The 13,528-nt window shown below is 31.3% G+C and overlaps 1 protein-coding gene across 8 annotated transcripts in view; it reads left to right on the top strand.

Annotated features, from left to right (window-relative positions):
• The window catches only part of LOC126886824 (protein transport protein Sec16B), a 114,759-nt gene extending 101,717 nt beyond the window's left edge, over nt 1-13,042 (top strand). For 6 of the 8 annotated variants that reach the window (XM_050653891.1, XM_050653892.1, XM_050653897.1 and 3 more), the window contains 2 exons: nt 4,836-4,961; nt 12,832-13,042. In XM_050653891.1, coding sequence (XP_050509848.1) covers nt 4,836-4,913 — 78 coding nt within the window. In that variant the 3' untranslated portion in view covers nt 4,914-4,961; nt 12,832-13,042. Of the gene's footprint in view, nt 1-334; nt 367-4,835; nt 4,962-12,831 lie in introns of all 8 variants that reach the window. The other 2 variants (XM_050653895.1, XM_050653896.1) reach the window with 2 other exon arrangements.
• Nucleotides 13,043-13,528: the final 486 nt, after the last annotated feature.

Raw genomic sequence — 13,528 nt, 5'->3', positions numbered from 1 at the left:
AATTAAATGAAACAAGTTATTCTTGTCTTGAAATACTTCTTTAAGTTAACAGTAATAGAAATCTTCAAATATTATTTCTACACGTATATAATGAAATATGAGTAGTGGCTGTAATTCCAGTGCACTTTCCTAAAAGATTCTAAAAAAGAACAGACCTACGACTTAAATATTTTGTGTTGGTATCATGTGAAGTCACTTGCTATGACGCGGATGACGTGCATAAGGATTTATACTCTACCAACCATATATGTATATTATTGAAGAATGGAAACACAATATTAGAGAATGACTTTCTACTCTTATTAATACTATATTTACTAAATTTGTTGCACAGAGGAGAAAAAATAATGACTCTTAAGGATAACAGTAAGCAACAATGTTTTGGGTATTTGCATGGATTTGTTTGTGAATAATTTTTTATTGTCTTTTGATCTGAATTTAAAACGCAGTATAAAGCATTGTAACTATTGTGATTTTTTCATACAGCACCGACAGTATCGTATACAATTTGATAATATTTAGTTCGTTGTTAAGTTTGTTAAGAGATATTTGCAGTTTTCTTGTTGCGTCTTTTTGAAATTTACCCACATATACAGCCAACATGGCAGTGTCATCAGCAAAGTCGTGTTAATTCAATTCGAGTCCTCACAAGTCTCCTTGACGAGAGGTGAAACTTCGAAACACGTATAGAAAATGGTGAAATTTGAATTGGTAATAAGTCTGCTGACTTCTTGGTGCTTCAAATAGATGTCGCTACAAGTATAATTACGCTGTTTATCTATAACGACCATATCGATAAACAACATTTCAGTTTAATTCAAGTTTTCAAAAATCCCCTTGACGATAGGTGAAACTTCGAAACACGTGTAGAAAGTAAAGTTCGATACATGCAGAATGTACAACAGTGGAAATGCACCATACAATTATGAGTATTTATGAATTCGTATGGTGTTATGCTCAGTTCAAACTATATAGTTTAATATGTAATAATATACTTTATTTTTTAATTTTTTCGTTAATCAAGATTGATAATCTTTAAGTGAAACCACAAATTGTAAAAATTTATGGTTTCAAAATTTCAATTTGTGGTTTCACGTAGAGATTAGCAATATTTATTACCTCACAAACCACAGTAGAGATATGTATACTTTTCGTTATCAATTTTTTTGTTGTTTTGAAGGCACTCTTTTGCAATATGGGTGCTAGATCCGAATGTTAAATGAACTTTTAGCAAATAAATTCTTTTCTTCGGTGTGGTAATAACACTTCATGTTTATACTTCCAATATAAAAGTGGTCTCGTTAGAGCAAGCTGCAAGAGTAGGACAGAAAAACACAGATAATGTTTTTACTTTATTTAAAACCTAGATAAATTCGCTTCAACATCATCCTTCCATATTTCTCTGGGACGGCCTACTGATATTCTACCGCCTGGTCCCTATAAGAACACTGTCTTTAACACTCTGTCCTCCTCTGGTCTTACCACATGACCTGCCCATCTTATTCGGTTAGCTTTTATATTTATGTCTGACGATGTTTTCAGTACCATACAGAATCACCAATTCAGCATTGCGGCTCATTCTTCACTCTCTTGTCAATGCATTTCTTTGAGGGCCAACTATCATTCTGAGGGCCTTCCTTTCAAATACCAGCAGCTCATTTATTTTCCGCTGATGTATAGTCCATGTCTCACTTCCATATATGTAACAACTAGGCGAATAATTGACATGTACAGTCTTAATTTAGATTGTCTTTCTAGCAGCTTAGATCATAATGCACTCTGATATATCTAACTATCGACCTATCGCTCTTATATCAGCATTCTCTAAATTGTTCGAAATTATCTTGACAGATTACTTGTATGCTCATGTGCGTCGTTTGATTACCAGCAGTTAACATGGTTTTGTGAAGGCTCGGAGTACGGCAACAAATCTTTGTATATTTACATAATATGTTTCGTCAGCTTTAGATTCAAGACAACAGGTGGACGTCATATACACTGATTTCAGTAAAGCATTTGACCGAGTCTCACACAATAAATTGCTAACAAAATTAGATCAGTTTGGAATTTCCAATAACTTTCAAATATTACTGAAATCATATTTAACTGATAGGAGTTTGTTCGTAGAATATCAAGGCTTTCGATCTTTTCGTTTTGTTGCGACGTCTGGAGTACCTCAGGGATCAAATCTGGGTCCCTTATTAAATCTCCTTTTTGTTTATGATATCTGCTCCATCGTAGACTCTGAAACACTGTTGTATGGACGATATGAAAATATTTCGCAAAATTAACCATATTTCCGACTGCGTTAAACTTCAACAGGATATCTCTGCCATTAATGAATGGTGTTTCAATAATCAACTATCCTTAAATATAAAGAAATGTAAAGTAAGGTCCTATACCCGAAAGATCAATAACATACATTTCGATTATAAGGTCAACAACATTTTACTGTTTTCTACCTCAGAGTTTAAAGATCTTGGTGTTATATTTAACAGTAAATTAACATTCTCAACTCATATTAATACCGTGGTCTCTAAAGCAACCAAATCTTTAGGATATATTATTAGAAGCTGCAGAGATGTAACGCCTGTTGAAGCTTTGCGTAGTTTATATTTTGGACTAGTTGGTAGTAAACTTAATTACTGCAGCGTGGTATGGAAACCTAATCATGCAGAACTTGTCTCTAATCTTGAATCTGTTCGAAAAAGATTCTTAAGATATTGTTACCTCAAAAAATATAACAGATATCCGGTTAGAGGCTACAGCTATAATTTACTCCTTTCTGAGTTTGGATTCCATTCCCTGCGTAAGCAGCGTGAAATAAACGGCCTAATATTCATCTTCAAAATTGTCAATTGCCTAATTAATAGCGATGTTTTGCTTAGTCTTATAGACTTTAATGTACCACGAGCTGTGTCACGTTCAGGTGTAACTTTTCATATTTCGGTGCCTAATTCGCGACATAATTTCTATTGTCCGATAAAAAGTATATGCAAAAGTGTAAATAACTTAAGATCTGTTGACATTTTTTTTTCTTAGTTTTAACATCTTTAAACGCGAAATACGCAATAGCTTATCGAATTGATGTCATGTTATTTTTCTTTATTAAGGTCTTTGTTTTATTATTCTTGTGTATGTGTATTAACAACAGAAACATTTTTGGTTATTCTTTATTTTATTTTATATTTTGTCATCAACTGTTCAGTCAATGTATGTAGTTTTCTTATGTACACCTTTATGGGTTTATACCTGGTGGATGTATACTTCAGTAAATAAATAAATAAATAAATATATAAATAATAATGATGATAGCAATACAAACAAGTCTTTTAAATCGATCAAAAGACAATTAAAATAAATGTTTATCACCTTTAGGAATTTTTGCATGTTTATCACAAATCATAAACATAAATATGTCACATCTAGTTTTGTGATAGTTTTAAAATGGTTTTTATTTTTAAGCATGAGAACTTTTCTATGAAGCATTGGTTCTTTTAGATATATGTCAAGCTGAAATTCATATTAAGAAAAATTGAGATTTTAATTGAAAATTGAATTCACTTCATTTGTTATGTACAAGCGACTGCAGTTTTTTTTGTAAGTATTTGAATTTCCGTTTCTAATCTCCACTCCTTTGTATTGTGGCAGTCTTCTTCTCTTAAATTTTTTTCCGACTTCGCCTTGGAGATGCCTTTTATCCATGTGGTTGCTGGTCCTCCTCGTTTTCGTTTTTCTATAGGGTCCATTCTTACATTTTTTTGGGATTCTTCGATACTCCATTCGTCTTAGGTGCCCATACCATACTATCTGTTATCTTTCGATGTCATCTATGATTGTTGTTTCCATTCCCATTTGTTGTCTAATGTCGTCGTTTCTTATGTGTTCTAGTCTAGATCTTCTTGCTAACCTTCACCAAAAATCCATCTTAGTGGGTAATAATTTTTGCATTGTACTTCTGTGTTTATCAGACTTCAACTCCTCAGGTTAATACTGGTTTTAATATTGTGTTGTAAATTCGATTTCTATTTTTTGTTCTTATATTTTTTGCCATAGTACCGAATTCATTGCTCCTATCTCCTCTCTTCCAGTTACTATCCTTTCTTCAATATTTTCTTTGTTTCGTCCTATACTCGTCAGTTTTATTCCCCGATATACATATTCTTCGCATCTTGCAATTGTCTCCTATTTCAGGTCAGACTTTCTGTTTCTTCCCTTCCTACGCATAGATATTGTTTTTTTTGTATTTACCTCCATTTTCAACCGCATTTTCTAGAGAAAGTTTAAAATACGAAAATAAAAAAAAGATTCACATCTTTCATAGCTCTATGTTTAATAATTATAAAGAATCATAACCACATGGTTCACTTGCACTTTAAAATTAATTTGCGTTGACGTTATATTCAATAGAAGTTCCATAATTCCGTTAAATCCATAAGGGTAATGTCTGGCAACCTTGGAGGCCATGGTTCGTTTCGGCCAATGCTGGTTTTCTGCGGACATTAAAAAACAGTGTTGTGTTTTTATGTTTTGTTTTATTATTGAACATGGTTTTTCATAAAGTAGTCGCCAATTTTATAAATAATTAAAAATAGACTAGAATGCGATAGAGCAAACTGACATACCTACCTAAGATTTATATACATTTTTATTTAGGTTTTGATATTCCTATATTGCATTTAAAAATCAAACCGTAAATAAAAACTTAGTCTATCTAAATAGATCTACAATGCTTTGTCCCAGAGCTGTTATTTTACAATGTTGTAAATAAGTAAATAACACTCTTTTTTATTTTATTCTTTGGTGTTTGCTAACTATTTTGTGGTTATGGATAGATGTCTAGGTGGAGTTCTTCTAGTTCTTTATCGAAGGAAGTACAATTCTATATGCAACAAAAACCTCGCCCACGATAAACCATTGCTTGCCTCACAGCTTGTGCATTTTCACGCACGTTACTTTAGGTATGTACGTCATTTTTCATTCCATAACAATGACCATCACAATTACGTAGATGTTTGTTCAAACTTTGTTACGTGGAAAGTGTGTACTGTATTTCTTTCGAACTACACTATGCACTTGTTATACAGTGCGCGTCAGCAGTCTTACTCACTCCCAATTATTTTCTGAAACATAAAACTTGGAACCCGTACATTGTTTTTATTGTTTTAGTGACGTAATCATAAACATTTTGGACGAGGCTCCAGTTTGGCTGTCACGTTGTTTTAAAAGAGTGACTACACCAAAGAATTTAATAGTTTCCAGTTGTCGTGGAAAGCGCTCAACAAGTTAATTTACTAGTTTCTCACATTACGAAAAAAAAAAAAAAGAATGTGTGTGTACTTTGTACGCACGTAAGAAGTTATACTTCTATTATATGATTTCAACGAAATTAATTTACTTTAAACAGTTTATTTATATTTTATTTAAATATTAAACTAATTTTAATACTTACTACTTTCCAAAAATGTTTATTAAAACAGTACCAAAAATTAAAAAAATAAAAGAATAAAACACACACAAAATACAAATAGGCACATTGAAAAATGCAACAAAGAAATGATTTCTGAACAATAATTGTTGGCAAAAATTTTAACTACAGTCGGAAAAATGAAAGAATAGCCTTGAACGATCACATCAATCACTTATTTAGTATTTGCTGTTTTTCTATAAATAACAAACGTTTGTTATAGAAAAAGATAGCAAATACAAAATAAGTGATTGATGTGAACGTTCATGGGTATTTTTCATTTTTCCTACTGTAAATACCCATTTTCTGAAAAAAAAAATTGTATAACAAATATACTTACAATCATAAAATGTATAAAAAAAAATAAAAACTTGCATTGGGGATCGAACCCGCGCATATTAGGGTGCTTAGATTTGTAATCGAAGCCTCTACTCATTTACCCACTTACACATATCCCTCATGTGGGAAGATAGGCCAACTGGATAGGATAGGAATTAAAATATTAAAATACAACAAAACATAGAGTAAGAAAACAATATATTAGATGATGATTGGTAGAAATTTTTGTTTTTTAATCAAATTATGTAAATCAAAGCATTACGTACTAGGTAGGTACATTTTCTATTTTCCAAATAGGTAAGTACCTACCTATGTAATTTTTTATTACAATACTGAAACATTTACAATTACGTAACTGTTGCTTTTGAAAACTATGTAAAAAGTCACTACAATTACAAACTTGCTTTTGTATGTGTTCTCACTACAATAAAAACTAATATGCACAACATTTGTTTACCCATAACCATTGACGTATTAATAAAATAATCAACATATTGAACAATTGTCGAAAGGTCATTGTAATTAACCAATCAGAGCACGTATAACGTTTGTGCTGCGCCCAGGACCAAGACTTTTGATGAATTCGCGCACATATAAATTTACTCCTAACGCTCCTAAAGAAGTATAACATCAAAAATTAATTCATTTATTAACATCTTTGAGAACCATATAAAATATACCTCATTTTTGTTAAATGACAAATAAGAAACAGTGGCACAAGTACTTTCAAATGATGTGCAGGACGTCTACCATGCGATATTATATTCTTAATTAAGAAAAATGTCGATGGTTTCACATGTTTAACAAGTATCTGAAATCGGAATGTAATAATACAATAGAAAAGTGAATCGATCTGTTCGTGCAGCATTGTCTATAAAAAGTGAACATTATCAAATTATTGATAGATAGATAGATAGATATCTTTATTTCAAAATAGGTAACCTAATATACAAATTTAACTTAAATACATTTTTTTACATATAAAACGAATTAAAATACAATACAATGATTCACAATAAAAAAATTCAATAAAAAAAATAATAAATGTAATAATAAATTAAAAAATAATAACAAATTATAATCAAAATTAATAACGAATTATAATCAAATTAACAAGTTCCCCAACCAATAAAAGTCAATAAAAATAAACAAAAATATTGTGCACGTTCACCGACAATTCAAATACATACTACTTTAAATTTTTAAGGAAAACCTTTAATTTATCTTTAAAACTTTTAACGGTCCTACAGTCTTTTAATTCATTAGGCAATTCATTAAATTCTCTGAAACCTCTAAATATTAATGAATTCATTGAGCTGCTATAATTCATTTTAGAAAAGTATATGTTATTTTTATTTCGAGTATCGTGTATGTGTGTATTAGGAAAATTAATAAATTGCTGAAAATAATCGGGAGCTATATTGTTTTTAATTTTATAAACAAGAATCAATGCAAAATATTGAAACCTTTGATATACCGAAAACCAGTTCAATGTATTCAGCATTAAATTTATTGGTGTCCATCGACCCATTCTTAATATTATACGCATGCCACGATTTTGTAATTTTTGAAGTTGCCCCATTTTATTTAGGTTGAACAAATATAAGACTGATGCACAATAATCAAAATGTGGTTGGATTATTGAATTATATACAGTAAGTCTAGTTTCTAAAGATAAATTTTTTGCTATTCTTGTAAAAAAGAATAATTTCTTGCTGATTTTTTTGTGTATATAAACAAAATGATCTTCCAATGAAAGAGTGTTATCAAGTTGAAATCCTAAGTATTTAATAGTTGTTGTTATTTCAATCTTTTCACCATTTATGGATAAATTAATGCTATTTATATTGATTTTGTTATACTTATATCTACTGGTTACAATTAGAGCTTTTGTCTTTGATACATTTAATTTTAACTTGTTTAATGTTAAATAATTATAAACAGCCTCTAGAATTGAATTCATTTTTGCCACTGCATTTTCCAAGCACACATCACTACAAGCTATTAACGTATCGTCAGCAAAAAGATTGACAAACTCACAATCCACAAACAGATCTATATCATTCAAGTAGAGAATAAAAAGTAATGGCCCCAGGACACTGCCCTGAGGTACACCTAGATCATTGTTAAGTTCATCTGACATACAATTCTTGAATTTAACCTTCTGCTTGCGATTTGATAGATAATTATTCAGCCAGTCAAAAACTCCACGCCTAATGCCATACTGCCACAATTTTGCCAGTAAAATATTACGGTCTATGGTCTCAAACGCCCTCTTATGGTCTAAGAATACAGATACTACATATTTGTTTTGATCCAATTCAGTTTTAAATTTACTAATTGTCAATTGAAGTGCCGAATCACAAGAGTGTTGCTTTCTGAAACCAGATTGATTACTTATCAAAATAGCATTTGTTTTAACATGTTCAATAATTTGATCATACACAACAAGCTCAATCAATTTTTCAATTGGGGGTAGTGTATTGATGGGTCTGAATTCTTCAGCTTTCACTGTATTATTGATTTTTTGAATTGGTACAATTGTACTAACTTTAAGTTGATTCGGAATTTTACCAGTAGACAGACAAGTATTGATTAAATTTAGTATAATATGCCCAATTGTTTCAAAAATGTCTTTGAGAATTTTAGCGTTTAATATATCATGAACTGAGCATTTACTGTCTAATTTATTAACATACATACATAATTCGTTTAAAGATACTAATTTAAATTTATTTATTGGTAGGTATAAGTTACTATTTTTATTACACCAGGTTTGCCTCAAATCCAAAGCTCCAACAATATTGTTGATACCTGAAACAAAGTAACTGTTGAACTGGTTAGCGATTTCTTTGCTATCTTGACATGTTGAATACATACCTGTATTGGGGGTAATTCATACATTTATTGCCACTGTTTTCATTGAAAATAGAACTATCGTCATTTTAAAACGGCACGATAGAATCTTTAAAACTCTCAAATCATGTAGGTTTAACTTGCCATATGATCTCATTTAAAATAATTTAAAACGGCGATATTTTTAATGATTGGGTGACCAAAACATCATAAAACTGCACATGTAGGTATATGTACAATACCATATATCAGTTATTCAGAAATTTAATAATTTATGATTCATAAAATACTTGGTGATAAGACTTTAGACGCACTACAAGGTGTATGTGTATTTGTTACTAGCTGTAAATTAAAAATAGAATTGTATTCCTGAAGATTTGTTTTGAAGGATTAGAGGCTGTCTAATTTGCTTGAACTTGTAGGATGTTTGGCAAAGATATCTATTGGAGTTGTAGATGCCTAATTTATTAGTATACTGTGCAGTTTATTATTAACGGGGACCGGACAGGCATAGATTTTTCCCTAAATCTATTACTATGGTTCTTCACAGAGGCTTTTTTCAGTGTGACGCAAGTGACCGAAAAAAGGCACGTTCGTGATACATACACATGTATAACAGTTATTCCAGTTGTTGATAGATGGCGCTATAATCGAAAAAAAAAAGATTTAGTTTTACCGATTTACTGATTATTTTCCTATTACATATATATACGACTATAATTTAAAGTTCTTCTCAGTCTTTCAGTGTGCCAGTAATGATGTAATATATGATTTTAATAATGTAGAGAATCATCCTCGACACCTAATGGTAAAAGAGGCAATCGATTATGTATGTATGTATGTACAGATTATAGTCGTATAGATAATAATACATAAATAATTTTTTGTTCGATTATAGCGCCATCTATCAACAATACAATAAATGTTATAAATGATTTTAATCACGGACGTACCTTTTTTCTGTCACTTCCAACTTAATGCGTTAGAAAGAAATCGAAAAACTGTGACGCACTGAAAGATGCATATGAGAAGGAGAATACTTAGATCAATTTTGTTTATTGTTGTTAGTATTCAGTATAAAAAAATAAAACGTTGAACTATTCTAAATGTTTTTCGAAGAGTTAAACAGATTAAAATCAGAACTTCAATGTTTTAAATCCTTTATCACTTTATCTGTACTGTAGACTCTAAGATAGCTTTATTTTAAATATATGTATAGGACTTGAGCCCACACTTAAAAAAACTTTATTACTTACCTCCCTTCTTCTTCTTGCAGTACCGTCTCCTATCGGAGGTTGGCTACCATCACAGCAATCTTAACTTTGTTGGCTGCAGCTCTGAACAACTGTATTGAACTGCACCCATACCACTCCCTTAAATTTCGCAACCAGGAAATCCTCCTACGTCCCACATTTCTCTTTCCCGAGATTTTTCCTTGGATTATGAGTCTAAGCAGTGAGTACTTTTCTCCTCTTATTATGTGGCCTAGATACTCCAGTTTTTTCGTTTGTATGGTTTTTATGACTTCGCATTCCTTCCCCATCTTCAGCCAAACATCTTGATTTGTTACTCTTTCTGTCCATGGTATTTTCCACGTTCTTCTGTAACACCACATCTCGAATGCCTCAATGTTTTTGATGTTTATCTTTTTCAGAGTCCAAGCTTCCATGTCGTACAGCAGAACGGAGAAAACATAGCACCTTAACATTCTCGTTCTTAAGTTTATATTTATGTCCCGGCTGCATAGGAACTTTTTCATTTTGACAAACGATTGTCTCGCTATCTCAATTCGCCTCTTGATTTCTCTTGTCTGGTCATTAGTATCAGTGAAACAAACCCCTAAATATTTGTAGAACGTAACTCTTTCAACTGGCTGATTATTTATGGTTAAATTCATATTGGTGTATAGCTTCTTTGTAACAATCATGAATTTAGTCTTTTTGATGTTCAGTTTTAGACCATACTTATTTGTATGAGTGTTTATGTTTTCCATCAAATACTGTAAATTTGCTAGGTTATCTGTTACTATTAGCGTGTCATCAGCGTATCGTATATTGTTAATTAACTCTCCGTTAATGTCCATACCAATGTTTTGCTCTAGGAGCGCTTCCTGATATATTGTTTCGCTATATATAGGGTGAGGCAGATAATTGGCCTATTAGAAATATCTCGAGAACTAAAGGTAACAGAATCATGAAAATTTGAATAAAGGGGTTTTGAGCAATGATCTATTAAATGAAAATATTTTCATCTCTTTGCAACTTCCGGTTATACCGGAAGTTGCATATAACTTGGTTTTTTTAAATGGGACACCCTGTATATTTTTACATTTTTGGATTCTCCTCAATATCTTCTTTCTTAAAATATGAGATTTTGTAATACTATACAGGGTATTTTAAAAGATATTTACGTTTTTTTATTAATTTCGTAGCAACATTCACACCCTGTAGAATTGTAATAGTTTGACATTAAAAACTCTGCTTAAGTTCAAGTGATTTCTAATATAGTCTATTATTGTTAAGAATCATTAGTATAGCTTATTTTGAAATTTTAGTATACAGGGTTGGTCGAAACTCGGAATGAATATTTTCTGAGTTTTCTTAAATAGAACACCCTGTATTTTAGTATTGTAATGAAATGGTATTTCATAGTACTTTTTTATTTTATAAGTATTCCCTATACCTAACTGCTTTAATTTGTGAGTTATTGGTGATTAAAGCTAAACATTAATTGCAACAAAAAATATGTAAAATTTTATTAGGTTGGCCGTGAAAATAATCAATTACAAATAATTTTTCAGAAATAAATACATATTAATCCAGACTGATCCTTAAAATTACCAATAATGGTTTAGCTATCAAAATACCTACGTAATTAAGATTGTTGGTGAGACTAACAATTAAGAACAAATTAAAGCAGTTAGGTATAGGGAATGCTTAAGAAATAAAAAAGTACCATAAAATATCATTTCATTACAATACTAAAATACAGGGTGTTCCATTCAAGAAAACTCAGAAAATACTCATTCCGAGTTTCGACCAACCCTGTATACTAAAATTAAAAATTTAGTTATACTAATGATTCTTAACAATAGTAGACTATATTAAAAATCATTTGAACGTAAGTAGAGTTTTAGTTGTCAAACTACTACAATTCTACAGGGTGTGGAGATTGCTACGAAATTAATAAAAAAATGTAATTATCTTTTAAAATACCCTGTATAGTATTACAAAATCTCATATTTTAAGAAAGAAGATATTGAGGAGAATCCAAAAATGTAAAAATATACAGGGTGTCCCATTTAAAAAAACTAAGTTATAATCAACTTCCGGTATAACCGGAAGTTGCAAAGAGATGGAAATATTTTCATTTAATAGATCATCCTTCAAAACCCCTGTATTCCAATTTTCATGATTCTGTTGCCTTTAGTTCTCGAGATATTTCTAATAGGCCAGTTATCTGCCTCACCCTGTATATTGAATAGTAGTGGAGAAAGCACACAACCCTGACGCACACCTCGACGAATTTCAGTTTCTTCGGTTAACTCATTATCAACCTTGATTTTTGCTGTTTGTCCCCAGTATAACCTGGATATGATGTTAATGTCGCGACTGTCGATGTTTTTTGCTTCTTAGGATTTCGTACAGCTTTTGGTGTCTGACTTACCTCTCTGATGATACTTTTTTATTCAATTATTCATGTCGTGTCGGATAACTTTTCTATTTCGGAAAATTTTCGGGAGGGGGGCGTTTTGTAAATATAGAGGTCCCTAACTTTGTTGCATTCGACAACTGGAGTACCCTTAAAAATTTGTCGGACAATATTACCAAATTATCAATAAGTATTTTTATCCAACAATCCTGCAAAAATCAGCTCTGAGGGTATAAATTTTATTACTCTTACGGTGCGTGCCGTACTCCAGTTTTCGAACGCACCAAAGTTTAGGAACCTCTAAATTTTCAACCCCCCCCCCCCCCCCCGAAAATTTTCCGAAATAGAAAACATATTCGACTCGTCATGAATGACTGAATAAAAGAAGTCCCATGAGGGAGGTAATAATTTTTTGTGTGGGCCCAAGGTCTAATACTTTTATTTTTAACGCTTTACTTTTTTGTTTAGGCTAAGTTGAAATGAATCTCTACTTAATCATGTTTGTTTTTATTTTTCAGCCACAGTAACGGAAGGATAAAAATGGTTATGAATATTTTGGAGACTGTGTCAGGTGATGCAGTGTAAATGTTTTTAATGGTGTAATAATTTTTAATCGATTTGATCCTGTGATCATTAGGAATTTTTATTATAAATTATATATAAAGAGACAATATAAATATTATATACAGTGTATTTATAGGACTTAAGGGATTAAACATTAAATGAGAATTGTAGTTTTATTTTCTTTTGTAGGTTATGGCCTTGGAAAAACCAATTGGCCAGAATTTTGAAGGTTACTGCTAGGTACTTAGCAATATCAAAATATACTAAGTACATTTCCAAGTGTAGCAGTATGCCAAGAAATCGTTAGTATCCAAAATTTATAGAATCCTACAAAAATAAAAATTTCAGCGCTTATTTTTTATTACTACTATCGGTTTAAAGCGTTTTTCGACGCCTTCCGACTCCTAACCACCATTGTTCTATGTTTATCCATAGGCCTGTAGGCATTTCTCTTTCTTCTAGTTCTTTTTCAATTCCCTCCCTCCAGCTTCTTCTCTGCCTTCCTCTTTTACTTCTTCCATTTGTGGTGTCCATGCCAAAATCTGTTTAGGGATCCTGTCATCTGCCTTTCTCTGTACATGGCCGTACCATATTAGTTGTTTTGTTTTTTTGTTATCAATTATTGTATGTGTGACTTTCAACATTTCTCGT

The sequence above is a fragment of the Diabrotica virgifera genome, chromosome 6 (genome assembly GCF_917563875.1).
Source record: "Diabrotica virgifera virgifera chromosome 6, PGI_DIABVI_V3a".
Classification (NCBI taxonomy): Eukaryota; Metazoa; Arthropoda; class Insecta; order Coleoptera; family Chrysomelidae; genus Diabrotica; species Diabrotica virgifera.
This window is presented reverse-complemented; position numbering and strand designations above follow the sequence as displayed.